At 40.0% G+C, this 27,288-nt stretch overlaps 1 protein-coding gene across 1 annotated transcript in view; it reads left to right on the top strand.

The window, feature by feature from the left end:
- VWF (von Willebrand factor) overlaps nt 1-26,758 on the top strand; it is a 213,489-nt gene extending 186,731 nt beyond the window's left edge. Inside the window, exons 44-52 of the mRNA XM_072653709.1 lie at nt 2,812-2,922; nt 7,880-8,063; nt 9,954-9,994; nt 10,683-10,799; nt 16,874-16,972; nt 18,805-18,933; nt 21,121-21,160; nt 25,596-25,693; nt 26,238-26,758. Of these exons, the coding sequence (XP_072509810.1) occupies nt 2,812-2,922; nt 7,880-8,063; nt 9,954-9,994; nt 10,683-10,799; nt 16,874-16,972; nt 18,805-18,933; nt 21,121-21,160; nt 25,596-25,693; nt 26,238-26,426 (1,008 nt within the window). The 3' untranslated portion in view covers nt 26,427-26,758. The remainder of the gene's footprint in view (nt 1-2,811; nt 2,923-7,879; nt 8,064-9,953; nt 9,995-10,682; nt 10,800-16,873; nt 16,973-18,804; nt 18,934-21,120; nt 21,161-25,595; nt 25,694-26,237) is intronic.
- The last annotated feature ends 530 nt before the right edge of the window (nt 26,759-27,288 follow it).

Below are 27,288 nucleotides of genomic sequence, written 5' to 3'. Positions count from 1 at the left end.
CATTGGTAAATCATGGTCTCTCTCTCTGCCTCCTTTTCCCACTTGACAAGAGTGAGGTTCATCATCAGTCCCAAGGAGATGTCGTGCAGTTCAGTAAGGCCTCCTGAGCATTGGAACCCCTCCAGAGAGTGTCATGTTAATATGAAGGATAATGGGCAATTTCTCTGATAGTCCCAAGGCTGGGAGAGTGTTGGGAGATATACTTCTGAGCATCTGTGGCTGTTCACTCCCTAGTGAGAGCTTTGCTTCTGAGACCAGGCACAGCTCTGGGTCCTTCTTCCTTGGCTTCTGACATACACAAAGACGTCATTGCTTAAGTAATTGAGACAATATGATGCAGCCAAAAAAGAGCATGGTGACACGGGACCTAGCTTCAAATTCTGTTTCTAATCTTATGACCTCTGTGACCTTGGGAAGTTCATTTAACCCTCTCCCTGTCCCAGGCCTCAGTTTCCTTATTCGTAAAATGAGAGGTTTAGATTAGGTCCCTTTCAGTTCTAGCTCTGTGTATCATTTTATGCTTTCAGAGGCAGATATCAGAGTACATCCTTTCAGCAAAATTGAATAACTTGGCTATAGCAGGCCAATCAGTAATCCAATCAACAAGCGTTTACTAGTCACATGTTATGCGCCTGGCACTGTGCTATGCACTAGGGTTACAAACGGGAAAGCAAAATAATCTCTATGCTTTAGGGGCTTACATTCTATTTGGGATGGGGGTGGGGACTGTGATAAGCACATACACAATATATACAAAGGAAATCCAAGGTAATTTCAGAGCAGAGGCTCTAGAGTCTGGGAGGATCAGAAAAGACTTCATATGGAAGGTGTCACCTGAACTGAGCTTTGAAAGAGGCTAAGATTCTAAAAGCCAAAGCTGAGATGGGGAGTAAAAGGAAATGGAATGTTCTATGTTGAAGGACATCAAATAGATAGTATGGAGAAAGCTGTAGGAAGGGTGGGCCAGGCAAATGCCTGTGACACTAGGCCACTGGCCAGACTTGTTCACTTTGGAAAGATCTGTTATCTTACAGACAAACAGAACAATGCATGGTTCTGGGATGTGGTAGAGGCTGGGCTATCTTTACCATGTATAGACTGAAGAACCCAGTAGAATAATTGGGAACAGAATCCAGGGTTCCTGGATCCCCAGACATTTGACCTTTATGAGAAGGGATACTCTACATGTGACACTAATAAGGACAAGGCCACTTGGTTCTCAGTGAGGAATGGGCAGAACTCTAAACAACTTGGATCTCTGAAGGAAGAGACTGAATTGATGTTTTCTCACCTTTCTCTAAGCCATGCCCTTATGAAAGATGGCACTGAGAGCTTCCGTAATATTTTAACCCTGGTCTCAGGTTCAGCTCCTCATGTCACACAAAATAATTGAAGGGCAATGCTGTTGCCTAGCTGAAGGAGCTGGGATATTTAATTCTTTGGAAGAGAAAACTCTTTGAAGCCTCTCAAATGTGAAGATCTGTCACGTAGAATGCTTGCTGTGGGTGGTCTCATAGGAACAATGGGTAGAAGTTCTAGGGAGGTGTATTTCCTAACAATTAGTTCTTTGTTCTAAAGTGAAATAAAGTAGTGACTTTCCTGTCTTTGGAATTCTTCAGGTAGAAGGCTGGAAAATTTTTTTTGAGCATATTTCATACAAGCTTCATGTTTCAAGTACAGGTTGGCCTGGATGACTATTGAGTTCCCTTCCAGCTCTGAGATTCTGCGTCTTACCCCCAATCAATCATTCTATCCAAATGTGAAATTCTAGCAATTCCCTTTCACTTAAGAGCCCTGCCTCCACTTAATACTTTGCATGTGGTGAAAGTTGTTACCCATAATTCTGTACAGTCATTAACTTTTTTTGGTTCAGTTGTCTGTACGTTTTCTATATTTGTTCATGCAACCAACCCAATCATTTATTAAGAGCCTAACATAAAAAATGACCAATGCTCAATATTAGAAGGATGCAGAGAAGTGTAGGACAAGCTCCCTGCCCTCAGAGAAGTTATAGTTTATTGAATGAAAGGACACAAAAAGATTAACCAGAAACCAATATCAATGATGTTGACCTAAAGTGTTGCAGGAACTAAAAGGAGGGGGATGATGTTATGGGTTGATAGGATCAGAGAAGGCTTGAGGAAGCAGGTTATATTTGAGATGAGATTAAAGAATGTGTTAGATTTGAACAAGAAGAAAAGAGAGGCCTGGCATTCTAAGTATTGGTGAATGGGCAGAGATATGAGGCAGTAGTGGGTATCATGTGTCTGGGGAGTAGCAAGGCAGATCCGTAATTAGTGATTTTGGTACTTGGGGCAGCTGAGGACTGATAGCTTAGGACTAGTCACACTAATTGGAATAAGCATCACTACAACTGAATTGTCCTTAAATTAACTTTAATTTAAATTTAACTTAAATTTAAATTAAGTTAAATGAACACAATACAAAGATAATATATGAATTAAGACAAATTCAATGGAATAGGAGAGAGATACAGTTATTTACTGTGACTTAGGTAGCATCTTAGGGTCAAAATGGAAGTTGGAGGTGACATAGTGCAAGCTTGGTAGATGGTTCAGGAATATTTCCAGACTATGATAGTAGCAATGATAGTGATGATTACTGTCAAGCCAGGGTTTTCTTTGAAATCCTCTTGCCTTTCACAGAACTGAGCATAAATTGAAGCATTTATATTGTGTATATCTTGAAATTATTTATACAGTCACATATTGCTTTGCCAGATAGAAAGTACGCTTCTATTTGCTACTTTTATTCCTCTTATTAACACCTCCCCTTTCCTTCTCTTTCCAGGGCTTCACCTATGTCTCTCAGGAAGGTGAATGCTGTGGGAGATGCCTACCATCAGCCTGTGAGGTGGAGGGTGGCTCGTTCCGGGGAGACTCAGACACTCACTGGCAGAATGTAAGTCTTGAGGTCAATAGGCCTTTGGGCATGAGTTTGAAACTACAGGGATGGGTTTGGGGACGGGTATACTTCCTTCCTCTTCCTTCCTTTTATACCTGGTACAGTTACCATTGTTCTTCCTGAAAGAAGAAAACGATCATTTGCCTTATGTCCTCTCCTAATAATCTGCCTGTGAGATAGAGTTGGAAGTCAGAGACACCAACGGGCTGAAGAAGATACAGGGTTGAAGGGAAGTGCAGCAGAAGTACAGTTGTAGAAGGAATGTCTATATGATCTAAGCTGGAGTCTGTGAACTTGAAATTTTTTTTTGATGACTACTTTAAAAACTTAGTTTCCTTTATATTCATATGAATTTTATTTTCTGCATTTAAAAACTTTATTCTGAGAAGGAATCCCTAGGCTTCAATGAGCTGCCAAAGGGATCCATGACATACAAAAAAGTTAAGCACCTCTGGTCTAGATATTCCAGTCTGGATCATATCTCCCAATCCTCGGCCCCCACTGCACAAAACTTAGCCCCTCTATCTGGAAGTTACAGTACTGATAATAGTAGCACCCCTTACTCTGGACCTGGGGGTATTTAAAATGAGTTAAGCTGAATGATGACTAAGTAATGACAGAATGGTAATGACTGATTTCTAGTACTGACCTTCAAAAAGATACTTGTAGGTAGATTCTAAGCCTCACCAAAACCAGTTTTCATTTAGATCATGTCTATGGCTGCAACTTCAGGATGGCCCCATTCTAGAAAATCCTATCCTAAAATTAGGGCAGGGTCAGGGAACAAGAAATAGTTCTGGGTCAAGTGGGGAAGAGCCTCCCAGTTTGATGGCAAGGGTAGCCCAGGTCCTTCGAGTTTGCAGGTGAGTGACTTCTCTGCCTTTGGAGCACTGGGATTTTCTGTGATATTAAAATCAGCAGAAATTGGGGATAGTCATAGTTTAGTCCCACTAAGTGAGGAAGAGTAGATTTGAGGGCTTAGGAAAACTCTGCCTTGATAGCTTCATTTTGCTTCCTCCTTGGGTAGGTGGTATGGTGCTATGACTTTAGTTTGTTTCTTTTATGATCAGTCTTTTCTGACTACTTTTCTGACAACTGCTACACCAGGACTTCTTAAACTTTTTCTGCTTGCAACACCTTTTTGCATCTCGTCAGTGTTCATTGCCATTGGGTGACCTGGCGGCACACGCAGCGCCAAGTGCTCCTGCTGTATGTTCAGAACCAAGGCTGTTGTGCAATGCAACATGGGCAAGCGCTGCCAGAAACACCTTGGATTCATTATGTGCTTGATATTTAATTAATTTTTAGTCATTGCACGTTCAGAAACCTTTTACTGTTGCCAATTTTTTTGCAACCCTATATGGGGTCACAACCCACGGTTCCAAAAACACTGCCCTAAAAAATAAATAAACGAATGAATAAATACGTAAATAAACACAGCAACAACAACAAAATACTGCCCTACTCTGAGTCCTCCCCTATAACAAAGAAAATGTTAAAACCAAATGGACAGGCAAAATTTGGTATCTGTTCACTAGAGAATGGCTAGCCAAATTGTAGGGTATGAAAGTAATCAGATACTATTGGAGACTATTGGCTCAGCGGGAAGCAAGGCGGTGCAGTGGATAGAAGGGCCAGACCTGGAATCAGGAGGACTTGAGTTTAAATCTGGCCTCAGATACTTACTAGCTGTGTGACCCTGGGCAAGTCACTTAATCCTGTTTGTTTCAGTTTCCTCGTTTATAAAATGACAATTTCTTTACCAAGAGAACAAAGAGTCAGATATATTTGAACAATAAGTTCAAATGTGATGTCAGACAACTTACTGGTTGTGCTGGACAAGTCACTTAACTACTCTTTGCCTCAATTTCCTCAAGTGTAAAATGGAGATTATAACAGTACCACTGTAGAGTTGATACAAAGATCCAATGAGAACATTTGTAAAGCACATAGCACAATACCTGGCATGCAAGAAGCACTGTATAAATAAATACCATTCTTTTCCCTTCTCCTATTGTGCAATGAGAAGTGACAAATGAGAGGAATTTGGAGAATCAGTGGGCAGAATTGCATGAACTGATGCATAGTGAAGCGAAAAGAACCTGAAGAACAATATAGTTAATACATACAATGATGTAAATTGAGAGAATTAAGAATAATGGAATAATTATGATCACTAATCTTGGTCCTGGAGATCAGATGATGAAATGGACCTCCCAGGTTTCAGTAAAAAGATAGAGGACTATGGGTATGGAATGCTTTCAGTTGTATTTTGTGTTAGTTTTCTCTTTTTTATGAAGGAGGGTGCTTGTTGTGTGCAAGGGGTTTATTGAAAATGACAATGGTATATTAACTAAAGCCATCAGTAATATTTATGAAAGAAAAGATCCAAACTGGAAAAGAAATTATATTTGACCAAATAGCCAACATGTTGTATGTGTGGTCCCACAATTATTTACCAAGAGGAAGCAAAAGTATTTCATCCTCTGTTTTCTAGGATCAAGACTGGTCTTTACAATGAATCTGAGTTCAGCTGCATTGTAGTGTTGGTTTCATTTACTTCAGAGGTGTCAGATCTGAGCCAGCTGTAGCAACACTCCAGCCCAAACAGGTTAAAATGTAATTGGGAACTATTTAATAAAATTTTTTAAAAAATACAGTTTAACACAGATAATGTTAACATGTGGTTTTCTAAGTCAATAAGATGCCTGCAGTTTAGTGACCCTCACTTCTATTTTTGCTTGACCCCACTGGCTTATATTAACATTTACATAACCCTTTATGATTATAAACCAAAATGTTTTCACATCCATTTTTATTTGATCCTGACAATACAGAACAAATATTATTCTATCTCCAAAGTTACAAATGATCTCTTACTTGACAAATCATGATATCACAAAATTTAAGAGTTGGAATGGGCTTCATGTGGCCTCCATTTAATCCAATCCATATGTGAAAGGAATTCCCCATCTTGCATGCCTGACCAGTGGTGATCCCAGCCTCTGCTCAGAAATTTCCAAGGAGGGATGAAAGGACTTCTGGAGAAACTCACCGCCTCTGGAGATAGCCCATTCCATTTTTGGACAGCTTTGATCACTGGGAATTTTTTCCTGACCTCAATCCTAAACCTGCTTATTGACTACTTTGATTCATTGATTTTGCCTTCTGGGGCCAAACAGAATAAAACAATCCCTATGACAGCCCTTCAAACAATTGAAGACAGCTCTCTTGTTCTCCCTTAGTCTTCCTTTATCTAGGCTAACCATGCCCAGTGCCTTCCACCAATCCTCATATGCCATGGACCCAAGGCCTGTTACCATTCTAGTTGCTCTCTTCTGGAATCTCTCCAGTTTACCAATTTTCTTCTTAAAGCATGGTGCTCAATGGTGAATACACTATTCCTGATGAAGTTTAATAAGGGCAAAGCATCACTTTCTTATTCTTGGAAGCTAAATTGTATCAGCTTTTCTTTTTCTTTTGGCTACTGCATCACACTCATGTTGAACTTGAACATGCAGTCCACTCAAACCCCTAGTTCTTTTTCAGAACAACTGGTGTCTATCCATGCTTCCTCTGTCATACTTGTGGAATCGATTTCTTTTGTGTGCCCAAGTGCATGACTTTACATTTATTCCTATTACATTTCATCTTACTAGATTCAGCCGCACTTGTTGAAGTCCTTTTGGACTGATTTCATCATCTACTGTGTTAGGTTTCCCTCTCAGCCTTTTGTTATCTGCAAAGCTGATGAGCGTATGTCTGATAACAATGTGAAACAGCTCAGGGCCAAGCACAGGTTGCTGAGGTACCATACTGGACACCTCAAACCATGTTGATATTCAGTCCAGTCATACATTCATCTCTGAAACCAGCTTATTGTGTTGTAATCTAACCCAAGTCTTGCCAAATTCTCTGCAAGAATAATATGAGATACTTTATAAAAAGTTTTGATAAACTCTTGGTGAATTAGATCCACAGCGGTCTCCTTCTCTACTAACTTAATAGTCTTATAAAAAATGGAAATGAAGTCTGCAAGACGTGACCTATTCTTGATAAAGTCATGCTGACTCTTTGTAATCACCATTTTCCTATAAAGATGTCCACTAAGTATCTTTTTAGTGGCATATTCTAGTATTTTTCCAGTAATTGAAGTCTAATTCAAACTCACTGTTCTGTTTCTCTTTTCTTGGAAATCGGGACAATATTGTGCCCTTCAATCTTGTGGTACCATGCCCATTTTCCACGGTCTTTCAGATGGTACTTATAGTAGCTCAGCAGTCACATCTGTCAATTCTTTCAGGACCTGAGAATGTAGTTTATCTGAGCCAGGTGATGTGAATTCATTAAGGGAGCTAGATTTTCTCACTATCTCTTTACTTATCTTGGATATCAACTCCCTGTTAGTCATTAGTATCAATTTTCAAGAATGAAAGAAAGATACTTAAAAAAATCACAAGCCATATTCCCATCAAAAGCAGGTGATGCCCAGGGCATCGATAGCTACCAATCCATAGGCCTACTTTTTATCTTATAAAAATTAGCAATATGGGATAAGGACTATAACCTATACCATATTTTTCATGGATATAAGGAAAGTCTACATGAAAAACTTCATTGAACTGTGCAAGTCAGCAGCTTCTTTGAATTTTGTATTGTGAAAGGATTGCCTAGAGCATTGAGGGAATAAGTGATTTGCTCAGGGTAACACAGCCAAGTGGGTTAGACTGAACACGTCTTCCAGGCTCTGTGGTGACTATCCATTATAACATACACACACACAATGATGAAATAATATTAACTCATTTTTATTTAGTACTTTGAGGTTTATAAAAGTGCTTTTATCCTAAGAATCCTATGAGATAGGAGGTACAGATATCATTATCACCATTTTGTAGATGAGAAAACTGCACCCTAGAGACTTACTGATTTATCCTACTCTGCTCCTCCACAGGTTGGCTCACGATGGCATTCCCCTGAGAACCCTTGCCTTATCAACGAGTGTGTGCGAGTGAAGGAGCAAGTCTTTGTTCAGCAGAGGAATGTCTCCTGCCCTCAGTTAGATGTCCCTACCTGCCCTCTGGGCTTCCAGCTGAGCTGTAGTCAGGCCACAGAGTGCTGCCCTTCCTGCCGTTGTGGTTAGTTTGGATGAGCTTGGGAGTCTTTGGCTGTGTGTGTGTGTGTGTGTGTGTGTGTGTGTGTGTGTGTGTGTGTGTGTGTATGTGTTGGACTTGATGCTCTGGCTTCTCCTCCTCCTTTCTCTGTTGGATTACACATTCTTTGCCCTTCTAACACTCCAGGATTGAATTTAACTTTTAGACAGGTAACACTATAGCACACAGGATGGCTGCTTGCACAGGTTCATTCTGATCGGATCAGACAGGAAGAGAGCTTTGGAGGGATTAAAAATCTTACTTCATTCTAGTCTAGTCTTCTCAAGGGGAGTTGCTGACAATGGGAGCACCAACTCCTATAGCATTCCCTAATCACCTTTCTCACAGGGGCCTGTGAGAAAGGGGGACAGCTACCCCTTTATTTTGATGGGGTCAGTTGAGACAAGCACAGCTTGTGCTTCCCCTAAATCCCTTCAAGCCTCACTGAGGGCCAGTTGAGGCAAACATCGATACCTCCCCAAGCTTTGATGGGGGCTGATCAAGCCACACAAAGCATTCCAGTTTGTGAACTCAACCCTAAGGGTTCCCCACTCATTGAGTAGTGCCCACCTACTTTATAGGACAACAGACAAAGGAGGCTTATTGCCAGCAATAACCTCACAAGTTTACTTTACCTCATTGTTATATCCACTGCACAGTCACAGTGAATATTTACAAATTAAGTAAAAATGTTTGTATTATTTATTATTATATAATGCTGCTCAAGTGTGGTGGAGAAGTTTACAAGTTATGAACCTGGGAAATAGAGATTGCTATGGCCATGGATCCTGGGGAACCAAACTCTAAGAAAGAATAACAAAAATCCACCTTACACAATAAAATCCACCTTACTTAAATTAACTGTTATTTTCTGAGTACCATCCTAAAATTATAAGACCTAAAATGATAAAATTATAAGAATGAAATTGAGAAGTCATCTTGTTCAAACTATTCATTTTGCAAGTGAGGAAACGGAAGTCTTGAGAATGCCAATAATTCATCCAAGTTCATACATGTAATAAGTAACAGAACCGGGAGCCTAACCAAGGTCCTCTCACTTTTTCCAGTTACCTATCATAAGAACTGGGATGATGGTAGGAAGACCTTCCACATTTTCTGAAATTATTTGACATTGCCACAGTGCCTGAAATACCACTGTTAGAATTTTATTTATATAGGTTAACAAACCTCTTATTTTAAAATGCAAATGTCCCTGAGAAGAGATATAAGCTATGTGCTTCTCACTGTGACTTAGTTTAATCAGGCACTTTCTTCATGACATTTTGATGATTCTATCTCTCTCCAAGGCAGCTAGGTGGTACAGTGGGTAGAGTGCCAGGATTGGATCCAGGAAGACCTGAGTTCAGATCTGGCCTTAGACACTTACTAACTGTGTGACTCTGGGCAAATCACTTAATCCTATTTGCCTCAGTTTCCTCATCTGAAAATGAGCTGGAGAAGAAAAAGGCAAACTACTCTAGTATCTTTGCCAAGAAAATCCCAAATAGAGTCACAAAGAGTCAGATATGAGTAAAATTATCGAGCACCCCTCTATATCCTCCAAAGGATAAATATTTTGAATGTTTTTGGTGGGGACAGAAAAGATAATCATGGGGCATTACCAGAAAGGATAGCTAGACATGAGTCCAATATCCCAGGGACTGAGCAGGATGAAGGTACTTGGGATGTGGAAGAAAATGGGGTGGAAAAATCATGGAAAGGGGCAGTAGAAGAGTCCTAAAGATAAATGTTAAGTCCTTCAGCCTCCACATCTCCTTCTTCACCTCCCTAGTTATCTTGGGAGGGAGGACATGCCTTGCAGAACTATGGCTAGTAAGCACTAGTGACTGCCTTCTTTCTCTCTTCCTTCTGCAGAACCTGTTCAGGGTTGTGTGGTTAATGACACCATCATTAAGGTAAGATGCTACCTGCTCTGGGGTGCATGTAATAGGGCCATGCTCCTGCAATGGGCTTTCATAACTGCTAGAGTGAGGGTTAAGCAAGGCCTGAGAAAGTCATCATATACGATCAGAAGCAGAAGGAGCAGGGATTCTGGAAACCTATTCCTCAGGCCTTCTCTTGTGGGTCTCAGTCTGAGCAATTTCTTCCTCTCCTTTGGGGTCACATCTTAGTATTTCTAAATTAGTGCCAGGACTATATATTTTTTAATCCTCTTGACCCTTAACCTCATTGACCCCACATTCTTCCTTCATCTTGTCCTAAATCTTTATTTCAGAGTCAAGGGGTGTTTAACTTTGCTTGCAATTAGTCATCTGGAATCAGATAACATAGCACCCCTTCCCTGCCAAAGCTTCTCCAAATGCATAATGAGCTGCTTTTCTGACTCTGTTCTCAGGATAGCCTGACCCTCCAGCCACCTGTAACTGCTTCTGTGGGGGCTGGTGCTAACAGGAGTCTCACTTTTACCATTCTCACTCTTTCGGGATGGGGATGAGGGAAGGGAGTTGTGAGCATGAACAAGGGATTTAAATAATGTAAGAAAGAGATTGAGCAAGCTTGTGGTGGTCTCATTTGTACCTGGTCATGGAGGAAGAGAGAGAGAGGGAGAACACCCAGGACTAATACTGACTTTTTTCATTCCAGCCAGGAGGCAGCCTGATGGTAGATCAGTGTACCACCTGCCACTGCAGCATGGAGAGTGGTATTATCCTCAAGTATAAGTTGGTGTGTGGAAAGGTTACTTGCCACCCTTGTCCCCAGGTGAGAGAGGGAAGGTCAGGGGAGTATGCGTGTGTTGTGCATGTGTACACTCACTACATGTGTGTGGGAGGTCTGGGGTGGGTAGGGACCAATGTTCCATGGTCATTCCCCAATACAGACCTCATTTCTCAAATATAGTCAGTATGTGAGAAAGCTATCTGCTCCAGGTGAAAGACAGAAGGACAGGGACACCTCATGTGTGCCCACAAAGTGTTCAATATACAGATATTTGTACACATGTCTTTCTTCTTTATTAATTTCTTTTTAGTTTTCAACATTCACTTCCACAAGATTTTGAGTTCCAAATTTTCTCCCCATCTCTCCCCTCCACCTACCCCAATATAGTGTACATTCTGATTACCCCTTCCCCCAATTTGCCCTTCCTTCTCTTATCCTCATCTCTTCTATTTTGTTGTAGGGCAAGACAGATTTTTATACCCCATTGTCTGTATGTGCTATTTCCCACTTGCACGTAAAAACAATTTTTAATATTTGTTTTTATAATTTTGAGTTCCTCCAAGACAAGCAATTCAATATAGGTTTTACATATGTAGTTATGCAAAAAACTTCCATAATAGTTGTGTTGTGAAAGACTAACAATATTTCCCTCCATCCTTTCCTGCCCCCCATTTATTCTATTCTCTCTTTTGACCCTATCCCTCCTCAAAAGAGTTTACTTCTAATTACTCCCTTCTCCCATTTGCCCTTCCATCATCCCTCCACCCCACCCCTGCTTAATCCCTCCCCCCCCACTTTCCTGTAGTGTAAAATAGGTTTTCATACCAAATTGAATGTGCACGTTATTCCCTCCTTAAACCAAATCTAATGAGAGTAAGTTTTATTTTTTCCCTCTTACCTCCCCCCACTTCCCCTCCATTGAAAAAGCTTTTTCTTGCCTTGAGAGATAATTTTCCCCATTCTATTTCTCTCTTTCTCCTTCTCCCAATATTCCTCCACTCCTTACTTTTATTTTTTAAGATATCCCTTCCTATTCAACTCACCCTGTGCCCTCTATCTATATGTATATAATCCCTCTAACTACCTTAATACTGAGAAAAGTCTGAAGAGTTACAAATCTCTATGAATGTAAACAGTTCAACTTTAGTAAGTCCCTTATGATTTCTCTTTCCTTTTTACCTTTTCATACTTCTCTTGATTCTTGTGTTTGAAAGTCAAATTTTCTATTCGTCTGGTCTTTTCATTAAAAAATGCTTGAAATACCTCTGTTTCATTGAATGACCATTTTTTCCCCTGAAATATTATACTCAGTTTTGTTGGGTAGGTGATTCTTGGTTTTAATCCTAGTTCCTTTGACCTCTGGCATATCATGTTCCAAGCTATCTGATCCCTTATTGTAGAAGCTGCTAGATCTTGTGTTTTCCTGGTTGTGTTTCCACAATACTTGAATTGTTTCTTTCTGGCTGCTTGCAATATTTTCTTCTTGACTTGGGAGCTCTGGAATTTGGCTACAATATTTCTGGGAGTTTTCCTTTTTGGGATCTCTTTCAGAAGATCAGTGAATTCTTTCAATATCTATTTTACCCTCTGGTTCTAGAATATCAGGGCAGCATGTGTTTCTTTCTTAATCATCTTCAAATACAGACTTGTGTGCAGGAAGGTAGCCTGTTCCTAGATGAGAGGGGGTAGCTTAGGGACTCCATGAAGTGAAAATGGGCACACCTCTTCCAAGGAATCAGGGCATGAGATGGTAAAATTCTATGAGGCTTTAAGTTTTTACCACTATGGCCATGAGTTCTGATTCTGTTGTATCCCTTTCCTGCCATGATGGGACTATTGTGGCTTAGACAATAGTTTGTTAGTAACCTACAAACAATCAACAAACATTTAATAAGCACTTACTATATTCCAGGCACTGTGCTAAGTGTTGGGGCTACAAACAATGGTGAAATAGACTCTGCCCTCAAGAAACTTATATTTTACTGGAGAAAACAACATATACACATATACTTACATGCAGAATGTATATAAAATGAAAACAAGGTAGTTTGGATAAGGGGAGCTTTAGAAGCTGGGAACACAAAGAAAAATAACTTGAACTGAGTCTTGAAGGCAATCAGATTTTAATGAGTATAGGTGAGAAAGGATTGCATTCCAGTCATGGGGGACAGCTAGTCAGTGCAAGGACATGAAGATGGAAATTGGAGTACCATATGTAGGTGGGAGACGGGAGGTAGATTAGGGTGGCTGGAATGTGAATTGTGAAGCAGAAGTTAAAAGGTAAGAAGACTGGAAAGATAGGAGGGGCCAGGCTATGAATCCTAGAAGCAAGAGGGAGTCACTGGAATTGGTCTAATGGGGAATAGGATAACATGTTCAGATCTTCTTCCTAGAGAAAATCATATTGGTAGCTAGGTGAAGAATGGATTAGGGTGGGGAGAGGCCAGAGGCAGGAAGTCCAAAGAGAAGGCTATTGATAAAGTCATTGGAGTTGATGAGAGCCTGAACCAGTAAGATGATAAAGTGAAAGGAGGGTTGGGGGATGTATGAAGGTAGAAACAATGAAACCTGGTAATGGATTGACTGGGTATAGAGGGTATGTAAAGGTAAAGAATCGACGATAATCTTGAAATTGAGAGCCTGGATGACTGGAAGGATGGTGGTGCTTTCTACAATAATAGGAAAATTGAGAGAGGGAAGAGTTTTTTGGGGAAAGACAGTGAATTCTGTGTTGTTCATACTGAGTTTGAGACCCCTCCACATAAGCATTTTGAAATGTGCACTAGGCAGTTGGTAATGTGGGACTGGACTAGAGAAGATACTAGGTAACTTCCTACACCAAAGGGTTTTGTGAGAGGATTAAGGTAATTATACTGTGCAGGATGAATTGGCATAGGTAGGGAGAAGAAGGTTATTTTGGTTGCGCAAACTTTTACAAAAATATTTTGTGCTTAGGTTTGGGGGTGCTGCTCAGCAGGAGGGGGAAGTAGCTGCCCCTCAGAGGAAAGAGAAAAAAACTGCTGATGATTTAGTGGTTCCTGTTTGAGCACATTATGTACTGCCGTATTTCATGGAGAGAAGCATATGGAACACATACCCCCTATCAGGAATAACCCTGGAAACCCAGCTTGGTTTAAAAAAAAATTCCTCAGTCATATTGTGCACCTGTGAGTTCACTTTAACAGAGAAGAAGAAAGGCAGGAGTGTCTGCTTTCTTTATGCAAGACTGAAAATGAATTCTTTTGTGCTTCTCTCTCTCCCTCCCTTTCCTATTTTCTTTTACTCCATTGCCTACATCTCCTCATTCTCTCTCTTTCTCCTTTTTCTTTCTCACCCTCTTCTTCCCTTTCTTTCTACCCTTCACTTTGTCTAAATTCATTTCTTTCTTCTTCTGCTCCCCTTTGTTGCCCTTCCTCTTGACTTTCTCACCCTCTGGCAGGGATTTGAATTCCCTCTGCCTTCCTCCTCCAAACTCAACAGCTGTCACCTCTGTTCTGGTGGCCTCTCTCTATTCCCTCCTGCCTCATTTCCAGAACTCAGTCCTTTTCCTCCACCTCAGGCCAGGTAAGGAAGTATTCATTCCCTGATCTGCTCCCCAGAGTCATCAAGCAATGCCCTTGGTCCAAGTACTGGTGCAAGTTATCCCTGTTTGAATCCAACTCTATTACTTGCCTCCCTTATTCCTTTCTTAAAGCACTTATGTTAATCCTCTCAATCCATCTACATTTTACCTTCATTCCTCTTCTCCTTTCCTCATTTATCATATTCACATGTCTTTCTGAAATCAACCTTTCCTTCCCCTTTTCTCTACCTTCTAACACAATCATACCCAAAAGGTCATCAAATATTATACAAATAAGTATAAATAACTATACAGATAGTTTTTAGCTTGAGTCAAATTCTAAACACACACACACACACACACACACACACACACACACACACACACACACACACACACACACACACACACACACACACCCCTCTATCTATGTATCTATCTGTATTAATAGGATCTTCAATACCAAAGACTCTTCAGGACCACAAAGAATAATTAATCTCTAATGGTATAATTTTGGGGCACCTGGTTAAACCATAGGAAGGAGATAGATCTATCTTTAATGAGCTAGGGCAAGTCATTCAATGTGCCTGAGTCAATCTCCTCTTCTGTAAAATGAAGCAATGGGACCAGATATCTTCAAGGTCTCCTTCAGCACCAAATGCATGATTAATCAATCAATCATCAACAAACATTGCTAAGTGCTATTTATCATTTATCTTATCTCTTTGTTTATCTGTGTCATATATCCATTCATCTATTTTTACCCCAGGCTGGGGATGAAGCAGAAGGAGAAAACTTCAGCAATGAAAACTCAAATTATACAAAGAGATGGGCTTACTCAGAAGATGGGTAGCAAGATAGATAGATACTGGACAGACAGATAAATAGGTGATCATAAATGCTGAGCTAGAAGGATATTTAGAAGTGAATTAGTGCAACCCACTCATGTTATGTATAAGGGAATTGAAACTCAGAGAGTTTGAGTGATTTGCCGAAGATGATGAGAGAGGTATAGCCATCTTAATTACCTGACTAGGTGGCCCCAAATTTTACATTAGAGATTAATTCATTGGAGATTTGAAGGCTTTTTTGCCTTGAGGTTTTTGCTGCAACTTGGGAATAAACCTTTGAATGATCACTGTGATAACCTGTGTGACCTTGGGCAAGTCACTCGACTTTCAAGTTATGCCTCTCAGAAGTGAATCTACTTAACTTCAGTTTCCTTATTAGGAAAATGAGAGGGTTGACCTGTAAGACTCCCAAGGTCCCTCTGAGCTTTATTTGATCTATGATTCTGTGATCAATTAACACCTTAGATGGGCTATTTTAATAGACTAAAAAGGACCTAACTAGGTGGGGGAGGGAAGAAGCACTAAAAGGGTACAAGGGGTGCCGAAGTCAAACTTAGTCAAATTCACAGTTTTGTCTCCTTAGTGTTTATCCTTCCTGCCATTGCAAAGCTAAAATCTGTTCCCCTTGTGGCTGGATTTATATTTGTAAAAAGCCTAATCAGTGTTTTACCCTGGCTTGGGAATCAGTTAAACATTTGGGGGACCATTGTCCCTTTACCCTTTTCCACTCTCTAATAGGCTCTTCTGGTGTTCTGAGGTTCTTTTGGAGCACTTTGCATTCCTTCCATGTTACCAGCCTACTTATAACTGAGACTCATTCATTCATTCATTCATTCATTCATTCATTCATTCATTCATTCAGTTATTCATTTATTCATTCACTTGACATTCAATACAACTCCTGCTGTGTGCCTAGCGCTGTGAATAAATCAATTAATGAAGAAACTATGAAGTCCCTGCTATGTGACAGGTACTATTCTGGGCTCTGGGGATGTATATACAAAAGTGAGACAGTTCTTGTCTTCAAGAAACTTACATTCTTACAGGGGGAAATTACATCTAAGGGAGTGGTGGTCAGGGAAGGGGATTGTGGTTGGCGAGTCATAGGATCATGAATATATCCATCAGACTCCTTTTTTATCATACCTTTCCCAATGATAGTGTTTCCCATAGCAAGATGAACACAGCTGTCATTTTTCTTCCTTTCTCCCCCCACCCCTCTGCACCAACATCCAACTCTTTTCTTTTTCTGGGTCAACATGCCCAGTTCCTTCAAACTATATTCATATGACATGGTCTTAAGGCCCATCATCATCTTAGTTCATTATCCTAGACATGTTCCAACTTTCCAATGTCCTTCTTAAACTGTGGCTCCCAAAATTAAATATAAGACTTTAGCATCCTGGTGGATGGATTGGATCTCAGGGGAGAGAGGGATAGGAATGGGGATAGAACTTATGACTTCATTGGTACAGGGAAATCCTGGGTGAAGAAACTTCCTCTACCAATGCAAGGTTGGTACTTTTTGTTTCTCTTAAGAGACTGGCCTAGAGCATTGTGAGGTAAAGTGATTTATCCAGAGTGACAGAACCAAGAAGACATGATTCCTGCTCTGTAGACCTTCCAGTCCAGTAGGAGCAACTTTACTCTTGGGATATTTAAAGGAGTATGACTGTAGCAGCCTTATTCTTTCTTGTATGCAGGGTTACAGGGAGGAGAAAGTAGAGGGCTCTTGCTGTGGGAAATGTCTGCCCATTGCCTGTACCATCCAGCTGAGAAGGGGAACAATCATGGCACTAAAGGTAAGTGCAGACTAAACTTGACATCTCTGTGTCATCTCTTCATCAAATTTCCCTTTGGGAGCCCTTCTTTTTTCAGATAGCCAAGCAGGACTTAGTTCAATAAAAGAATCACAGAATTGGAAAGTTGGAAGGCATGTCAGCAACCATCTAGTCCAATCTATAAATGAAGGCATTCTCACTACAGCATATTCACCAAGTCACTAGTCACTAGTCACTGCTAGAAGACCTCCAGGGAGAGGGGATCTATCACATCTCTAGTTGGCTCATTCCATTTTGAATCAGCTCTAATTAGTAAGAAATTTTTCTTGGCATAGAGCTTACATTTTTTCTCTTTGCAATTTCTGCCTATTCCTCCCGGTTCTGTCTTCTGGGTCTAAACTTGAACACAGCTGTTGTTTTTCTTTCTCTTTCCCCCCATTGCTCCCAGGAAATGTCCAAACCTTCTCCAGGGTCAACATGTCCAGTTCCTTCAACTCATCTTCATATGACATTAAGATCCATCATCATCCTAGCTGATCGTCCTAGACATACTCCAACTTATCAATGTCCTTCTTAAACTGTGGATCCCAAAGCTAAACGTACTTCAGATAAAGGCTGATGTGGGCAGAGTAAAGTACACTTAGGGATGTATTCAAGCCAGCTGGAAGCTCATGAAAACCAATTGTTAAGTTTTCAATGGAGCATTTACACCTTGGAAATGGGCAAGCACTACATATTAGAGCTTGATTTCTTCCCTTGTTGATTGTCTAGATGTAAGGAAATGTTAATAATGAAGAGTACATTTAAAAGTGCATTATATGTACATTTTTCCCTCTGAAGAGCTGGTTGTTGAACATTTACCACTACACCTCTGAGTCAATACATATTGCTTTCTCCAAGCTCTCTGTTCTTGCTAAAAATGCTCTCCATGAAAAGTTGATGGGCCAGCTGAAAGGGTAGCACAGTAAATAGGGCACTGGCCGTAGAGTCAGGAGAACTTGAGTTCAAATCTGGTCTTATATACTTGACACTTCTTAGTTCTGTGATCCTGGGCAAGTCACTTAGCTTTAATTGCCTCCCAAACCAAACCAAACCAGAAAACAAAAACAAAAAAAAAGTTGAATGATAAGTAATCCAATTATAGGAATCTTTAAGTATTTGAGAGTGTGTAATGTAGGCAAGAGATAGCAAACTTATGCTGCTAAACTACAAAGGATAGTATTAGAATGATGGATAGGAGGTAAAGAAAGACCAGCTTAGGCTGGTTACGAGGGAAAACTTTCCAGTAATTAGGATTGCCTGAGAGTGAAATTGACTGCCTTATTAGGTAGTGATTTCCCCATCTCTGGAGATCTTCAAATGGAGGATAGATATCATTCTTGAAGAAGTTATAGAGGGAGTTCCTGACCCCTGAGGTCCTTTCCAACTATAAGATGGTCTTTTTAAAATTGAACTGAAAGTAACAAACTCAGGCCTTTCAAAAGAAAGAACCAGCTAATGTGACCAGAGCATGTGTTCTAGTCTTTACTCCATCACTGATACCTATCCCACTCTCCAGGCCTCATTTAACCCGGGTTAAATGGACAAGTACATTCCCCATGCTCCTCTACCTTTACACAGTTCATTGCATAGCAAACTAGTTTACAGATGGATTTGACTATAAGTTTTCTGGCTTCCATGCTTGAACTCATTCTCATTCACTTATATCATGTTTATTTTTATAAACGTCTTCACTGGCTTATCTCTTGCAGCCAATATACAGCTTTAATCAGGGTCATGATCTGGGCTGTCTTCTTCTTTCTGAGAGTGTCTTCAGATTTTCCCTCTACTCACTTCTTATCACTCCTTTTTAGGCCAATGAGACTATCCAGGATGGCTGTGATAGTCACTTCTGCAGGATCAATGAGAGAGGAGAGTTTATTTGGGAGCGGAGAGTCACTGGGTGCCCACCCTTCAGCTTACAGAAGTGTTTGGCTGATGGGGTAAGCAATAACTCAGAATAAGAGTTCTATTTTTGACATATAGATGTAGGCTCCTTAAGAGCAGAAATTGTTTTTCTTTGTTTCCCCAGCACCTAGCACAGAGTGTGGCTCATAGTAGGCACTTAATAAATGCTTTTTGAAAGATTGATATTTACATGCTGATATGGATAATAACAAAAATAATATTTCAGGGATCTGACATTACTTTGGTGGGCATACTTCCTTCACTATCATAGAGTGCAATCTCTCTGTAACTCAGTAGATGGTCTTCAAGAGTTGTTATGGCCAAAACATTCATGACAATGCAGTCAACCTGGTGATAAGCCTTTCATAATAATACTAATGACAACAGCTTTGAGGTATACAGTTTAACAAAGCTGGCTTTGTACCCCACACAGACAATTGGTGGAATGTATTCTATTGTAGAAGATCATCCCTGGACATTCCTGCCCCATCTTTTGAACCATAGTCAATACAACTCAGGTGGGACTTCCTAGAAGTGCCAGTGGCCTAATTTTATAAGGAACAAATGTATGGCATTAAGACTATTTGGGGGACTAACTCTGCCCTTCATAAGCAGTATACAATAGTGGAAGAACACTGGGCTTGCTGTCAAGAGATCAGGTCTGAATCCTGGTTCTTACACTTATTAGCTGTACATACCTGGGCAATTAAGCTCTATTCTTCTGAGAGTTTCAAGGTGTAATGGAAAGATTATTGGATAAGTGTAGCAGCAAGAATCCTGGCATACAATGGAACGTCTGCTGTACACCTTCTTAGTTCTGCTTTCCTAAAAGGAGAGCAACTTTTAAGGGGTCAACAATCTACTTTAATCAAGTACTATATGTGCTTGATTAACTGATCAAACTAATCAATTGATATAATCATACACTTAGTTCAGGGGGAAAAGTCAGCACCCTGAACTTAAGAGAAAATACAAACAGAAATAAAGACCAACAGACAGGGCTTCCAGCTGCCTGACCATAAGCAGTACATACAATACAGATCAACAGACAGATGCAACTGTAATGATCATTACATAAATATATAGTTACCAGAGAAAAAAGCACCAACATCTGAGTTTTCAAAGCTGGAGTGCTCCTTAGCAGCTACTCAGAGTCTCATCTGGCCAAATAAACACTTCCAGTGAATAAGTCCCAAAGTAAAACCTCACCTCAGAGTATATATACACTTTTCAGAGCCAGAGGGTTTCACAAACCTTGAGAATCAGTGCCTCATTAGAAATGAACAAAAGGTGAGGTGTAGACAAACAAAGGTGAGGTGTTTCTATAAAACATATCTTCCCTAATCAAACTTCCCTTAATGGACAGGCCCATTAGTGGGTGAGGAAGATCTTTAACCCTGGTTAGCATTACAATAAGGAATCCTTTCTCTACCCCTTAAAAACTGGGTGATCCTGAGCAAGTCACTAATTTCTCTGGACCTCTGTTTACCTGTGTATTAAAAAGATAAGGCAGGGTGGACCAAGTAATGGTTTCTTATTTCCCTTTCAGATCTGAATCTACATAAAATTGACAATAATATTTTCACTGCCTATTTAGGGGAAATAGGATTTTGAGGAAGGATTTGAGGAAGGATTGAGGAAGGATTGAGGAAGGATTTTTGAAAGTAGCATATCATATACAAATGTGAGTGATATGTAATAGTTTACATATACGCAGTAACAAATCTGAGTTATTTTTATACTGTCATAATTACTTTGGATGAGAGCCATGTGGTAGCTGTATAAGTACAGAACCTAGCAAGACCTGGAGTAATACATAAATGTGAGATTATTAGTATTGTAAATAACTAGGACTTTATTCATATGTAAGTGTATGCATGTTTACAGGTGTAAAAACCTTCTCTGAGGGAGGCTCTGCCCAGAATCCTCAAGTTGGGAGGTGATGGTTAAAATGTCTTAGTCTGTATTGGGAATAATTACCTTCATGGTCAAAGTGAAATCAGAACAATCCAGATTGGCAAGACCAAATTTTATAAGGATATTTATATCCCTCACTTTTGTGGATGAAAAAGGGTTTGGAAGAGTGATCACAGAAGTGACCGGGTCTAGGGACCTCTGCCATTGTGCTCTTGTGTAGATAAAATTCTTTTAAAATTTCAGTTGGTTATTTGGATGACATGAGCTTTCTGTGCCTAATATGAGACCTTGTGATATTTTTCTAGGGTAAAGTTGTGAAAATTCAAGGCACCTGCTGTGATACATGTGAGTATGACTATTCCCAATGCCGCAGTCTTCAAGATTTCTCAAAGTGAAGAAAGGCCATGTGGAGGGGCTCCTCCTTTGAAATACTCATAAAATCATGAGATTTAGACATGGAAGGACCTTAAAGGCCACACATTTATAGGTGAAAAGGTCAATGGCATCCTCACGTTCACATAAAAGTCACATGAAGTCATACATAGAAGAACTTGACTCCAAAGCCTTTGTGTTTCTATTGAAACTCTATTTTTCTAGATCAAACTCTACTTTTTTCAAGAAGCCTTTCCTGATGTCACTTCCTCTCCTCTACTCCCATAGCATTTATTTATGTCATTCATTTAGTCTTTATCACATTTTTGTTGTTGTTCAGTTGTTTTCAGTCGTGTCGGACTCTTCATCATCCTATTTGGAGTTTTCTTGGCAAGGATATTGGAATGGTTTGCTTTTTCCTTCTCCAGCTCATTTTGCAGATGAGGAAACTGAGGCAAACAAGGTTAAGTGCCTTGCCCAGGGTCACAAGCTGGTAAGTGTCTAAGACCAGATTCGAACTCAAGAAGATGAGTCTTCTTAACTCCAGGTCCAGCACACTATCCACTGTGCCGCCTAGCTGCCCATGAGTCCTATAGCCTTAGCTGATTACTTACCTCTTCAGTGGTATTACTTACTCACTGAATAGGAAGCTATTGTGTTTAAATGATTCTCAATATCTCATAACAGCTTTAGAAATAAGTTTTAGTACTGCTGATTATTAACTTTGTGACCTTGGGCAAGTCACTTAACTTTTCTGAGTCCTAGTTTTCTGATCTACAAAATGGGGATAGTAATCTTCTCTGTCTACTTCTCAGTGCTATTATGAGGATCAAATTATGAGTATCAAATCAGGAAAGTACTTTGTAGATTATGAAGAGCCATACAATACTGAATTAAGATTATAAATTAAAGACAGTACACTCAGGGACAGTCCCAGTGAGTACTGTAACCAAACACCAAGTTGGGGAAGTACATTCTCAAAACTATTATTTCCCCCCTCCTTCCTACCTCCCATCTAAATTCAAGTACTAAGAAAACGAAGTCAGGAAACCATAAAAGACATTTAAATCTCCATAGATGAACCTTATCATTTATTTACTTAAAAGGGGAAATTATTTAAAACAAAACAACAGACTTTTATTGAATTTTATATTTATATTGTTTTAAGATCAAACTTAAAAGGAAAAAAAAACCAGATGGGAGACTGTAGCCACAGAAAACAGGAGACAATTAGATTGCTGTGAATGTAAACCTAGATTTTCTGAGTCACCATCTTGAAAGTCTTGTAGGATGGCATAATGGTAAGAACACAAGATTAGTAGTCAGAGGACCAAGGTTTAACTATCATCACTGTCATCTATGTGCCCGTAGACAATTCACTGAACCTCACTGGGCCTCGGTTTCCTCATATGAAAAATGAGGATTTTGGACCAGATGACTTCTAAGGTCAGCTAGTAAATGTCTGAAACTAAATTCAAATTCAGGTCTTATTGATTCTAGGCCCAGAGCTCCCACTGCACTACTTCCACACAGGGGTGGCATTATTTAAAAGTTGGGGTAGCCTTGTATTTAGAACTATTAAATGGAAACAGAATGTCAGAATTGAAAGGAGTCTCAAAGATCATTAAATTGAACTTGTGCTTTAGCAGCATACCCCTTTGCTGGTCCTCCAGCCTCTATTTGAAGATTTTTAGCAATGCAGAAGTCACTACTGTCTGAGGCAATCCATTGTACCATTGAACAGCTATTTGTGTTTGAAAAATTTTTTCTAAATCTACTTCTGAAACTTCTATCCTTTGCTTCTATTTTGTCTTCTTTAGCCAAGCAGAACCAATCTAATCCCTCTTCCACATGACAGCCCTTCAAATACCTTAAAATAGCTATTGCCTCCCCTCTGTTAAGTTTTCCTTTCTCCAAGTTACTTCTGAGAATCTTCTCTGGCATGATCACTGTCCTGATCCTTCAGTGACCTGTCTACCCTGCTGTGAACATGTGCCAGTTTCTCAATGTTCTTAAAATGTGACAGGTGGATCTGACCAGAGTAAAGTAGAGAAAGCCTATCACCCAGAACACCTCCTACCCTACCTCTACGGGCACTATTCTTCTCTTAGAGGAAGCTAGATGGCACATTGAATAGACGTTTGGACCTGGAGGCAGGAAGACTTGAGTTCAAATCCAGCTGTGGACATTTAATAGCTGTATTACCAAGGAAAAGTCACTTAAACACTGTGTCTCACTTTCCTCATCTGTTAAATGATAATAATATTAATATTAATGGCATCAAGTAATTAATTAATTATATGGTAATAATGATAATAATAGCACCTACTCTTCCCTTGTTGTGAGGATAAAATAATATTGTAAAGATACTTTGTAAACCTTGAAGCACTATATAAATGCTACCTATTATTATTTTTATTAATATAGCTTAAATTCAATTAGCTTTTTTGGGGCAACCATATCACACACTTGATTCACTTACCTTACAGACCACTAAACACCAACCCCCATATGTTTTTTTTTTATTAAACTTTTAACATTTATTTTCACACATATTTGGGTTAACCCCCATATGTTTTACACGAACAAATATTTAGTTATGTCTCCTTCATTCTGTGCTTACATACAGAATGAGATTTTGAATTTTAGATTTTCTGATTTTGTAGAAACCAAGGGTAAAGCACTTTATCTCTGCTGGAGACATTTGTGTCTATTAGATTTCAGCTTCTTAGATTCTCAGGTAAATATTTCATGATTGGATGTGAAATCCTGAATTTTCCAAAGGCAGGTAGAATGTCATCCTTGGCTATTATTGTCACAGACATAAGAAAAGGCAGACCAGCAATCCTGGACAGCTCAGCTGTCTAAGGGGAGAGTTCCTGAGGAACTCCTGTCTGCCTGATTGCCTAGTTCAGGGCTGGGAAAAGAGAAGACATTTAACACATATTTACAAAATTAAATTGCTTCAGAGACCCTGAATATAGGTAGAATATAAAGTCCATACTTTAACATTTATATCCTCACAACCTAGCACAGTACCTGGCATATAGTACCTGCTAAATAAATAAATGAATGAATGAATGAACAAATGAATGCATATTGATTGAATAAATGATTGAAAATAAATGAATGAAAAAGCATTGATGAAATGCTTATATTGTCAGGCATTATCATAAAGCCTGCGGATATAAAAACAAGCCAGTTAATACCATTTCTTGTGCTCGAGGAGCTTATATTCCAATAGGAGAAAAGACAATACATAAAGGTGAGCAAGAATTGGAAAGGGGAGGTAGGTGATGTGGTTTGGCTGTGGCTGGGAAGTGACTTGTTTCTGGACAGCATAAGCAACAGCTCACCTTTCAGATCTCGGGGCAGAGTCCAAGTTCAATTATGGATGGGCTGGATTTCCTGCTTATTAGCTTCTGGATGCAACTGAAAGTTTGATGGGGAAGGAATGACTTAATCATTAGGGTTATCATAGTCTACAACTGCAGAAAACGAAGACAAATCCCCCTTTCCCTAGGAAAGCAAGGAAGAAAATATATTTGTCCTCTTTTTGCCTAGGGCAGCTAGGTGTGCAGTAGATAAAGTGCAGGGCCTGGAGTCAGGAAGATCTGAATTCAAATCCAGCCCTCAGACACTTATTAACCATATGATGCTGGGCAAGTCACTTAACCTTGTTTGCCTCAGTTTCCTCATCTATAAAATGAGCTGGAGAAGAAAATGGCAAACAGCTCCAGCATCTCTGTCAAGAAAAACAATCCCAAAGGGATCACAAAGAGTCAAACACAACTGAAAATGACTGAGCAACAAGTCTTTGTGCTAGCTTTAAAGGTTCTTCCAGCCTGGCCCTGATAGTCATCACCCAGGGGAGTAACCTTTGTGGAGATGTGACCTGGTAATGCAGGCCCGGCCTCCTCTGACCTGGAGAAGAAAGTTCTCAGCACCTCAGTCCTCAGGCACTGTCTGGGTTCCACATAGGAGACAAATACACTTTTATCAATGGAAATGATCTTGAAGAAGAGTTACTACCATCAGCTTTGTCACTAAGGACTTCTGACATAATTGAAATCTATATGTGTTGTCTTACCCATTAGAAGATTGTTTAGCTTTTCTATTGGTATCCCCAGCATTTAGTACAGAGCTTTGCACATAGTAAGTGCTTAATAAATGCCCATTCTTTCCTTCCTTCCTTCCTTCCTTCCTTCCTTCCTTCCTTCCTTCCTTCCTTCCTTCCTTCCTTCCTTCCTTCCTTCCTTCCTTCCTTCTTTCCTTCATGTGATTAGGGACATTTACATTGTCTCATTGCAGTGAAGGAGATCGCATCTGAAAAATATACACAACTCCTCACAAGCAGCCTAGCTTAATGCTAAGGATTTAATTTTCTATCTCTGTCTATGTTCTTGAGGTGTTGAGGCTGAATGCAAAGATATCACTGCTAAATTACAGTATGTGAAGATTGGAACCTGCAAGTCGGAGGTGGAAATCAACATCCATTATTGTGAGGTAAATCAAGGGTGTGGGGGCTGTAATGTTCAGAGACTCAGCTAGAATCCCCATCCCATCATGGGGATGAAGGTGGGGATGGAGAGAGAATGGCCCTATTTGACCACCACTGTTGAGAACAAGGCCTACAACTCTCAAAGGATGTGGAAACTGGACATGAGAAACTGGGCTGATAAGGTCAACGGAGAAAAGAATAAGGAACTAGGATTATTTGGGTCCCTGAAAAAGGGTAGAGTGAAGGCTTAATAATTGCCTTGAAATTAATGGAAGGAGGGTGGGGGAACACACTTCTCCATATCTCTTGAAGATAAAACAAGGTTAATATTGCCCTAAAAGTGATTTAAGTGAGGTATATGGTCAGACCTATTAAACATGGAAATGAATGAGTGAAGAGGCTTGTGACCTTTCCCCAGAGATCTTTAGAAATAGGATAGAGGATAGAGGTCTTCTATTTTCCTGGGAAAGGTATTGTCTTACTTGAAAGCAAGTATTATCTGTGGCTGCTATAGTCATCATCCTGATCCCTTCTTGTTCCTTATTTTAGGGTAAATGTCCTAGCAAGGCCATCTACTCCATTGATTTCCAGAATGTACAAGACCAGTGCTCATGCTGCTCCCCAACAGAAATAGAGCCTGTGAGGGTTCCCCTACAGTGTACCAACGGCTCTGTGATATACCACGATGTTCTCAATGCCTTGAAGTGTCAATGTTCCCCCCGAAAATGCACCACATGAAGCTCTTTAGCAGTGGAGGAGGGGACCCGCACTTGCTTGCTGCTGGAGAAACCAAGCCTTTGGTTCCTCTTTACCTCCTTGGGACTGCTTCTCAGCCTTTTTGTACAGTGGTCCCCTTTCCCCCATAGCACCACAATAAAGTCATGTACCTTGTCTTGCAAAGGATTCAATAACTTTTCTTGTTACATTGGGGGATTGCTTTGACTGGGGAAGGATTTGAATTGGGGAAATGGACAAAGAAACCAAGCCTGACCTATCTGTAGGCTGTATGTGCACTTTGTGGGTATACGAGTGGCTCTTGAGAGGCTTCAATAAAGTAGTCCATATTTGTTCATGTGTTGCCTTCCTTAAGCCTACAGGAACCCAAGGTATTACACTGATTACCCAGCAAGAGAATGTCATATGGTGGTCAAGTAGTAGTGCTATACTTAAGGTATCAGCCATGTGATTTTGTCCAAGTCTCTTTGGTTTGTATAGTCATCTTGACAAACTGCATAACTCTGGGTGCTCAGGTGGGTTGGGGGTAAAGCAAGAGTTAAAATTTAGTGGTTAGAATCTGAATCTAGATTAGAAGATGATAAATTAGGGTAAAGCAGAGTGAGGAAAAGAATCATTGGAAAATCCATGGCTCTACTTTTACCCCACATCTGGGTTTTCCCTTCTTAATTAGGTACCCCTTTCCCATAGGTCCTTCCCCCACACATTCATAGGATACCATTACTCAGTTCACTGTGGCCACGTGACTTATTAGACATAGGAAAAAATACTTGGAAAAATTTTAACAATTGGAATCCACATAGAAGCCTCTACCCAACCTCACCTAGAAACGTTCTCCTGCTTGCCCTCCCAGCTCTTTTTTTCC

This window comes from Notamacropus eugenii, chromosome 3 (genome assembly GCF_028372415.1).
Source record: "Notamacropus eugenii isolate mMacEug1 chromosome 3, mMacEug1.pri_v2, whole genome shotgun sequence".
In the NCBI taxonomy this organism is placed as follows: domain Eukaryota; kingdom Metazoa; phylum Chordata; class Mammalia; order Diprotodontia; family Macropodidae; genus Notamacropus; species Notamacropus eugenii.
This window is presented reverse-complemented; position numbering and strand designations above follow the sequence as displayed.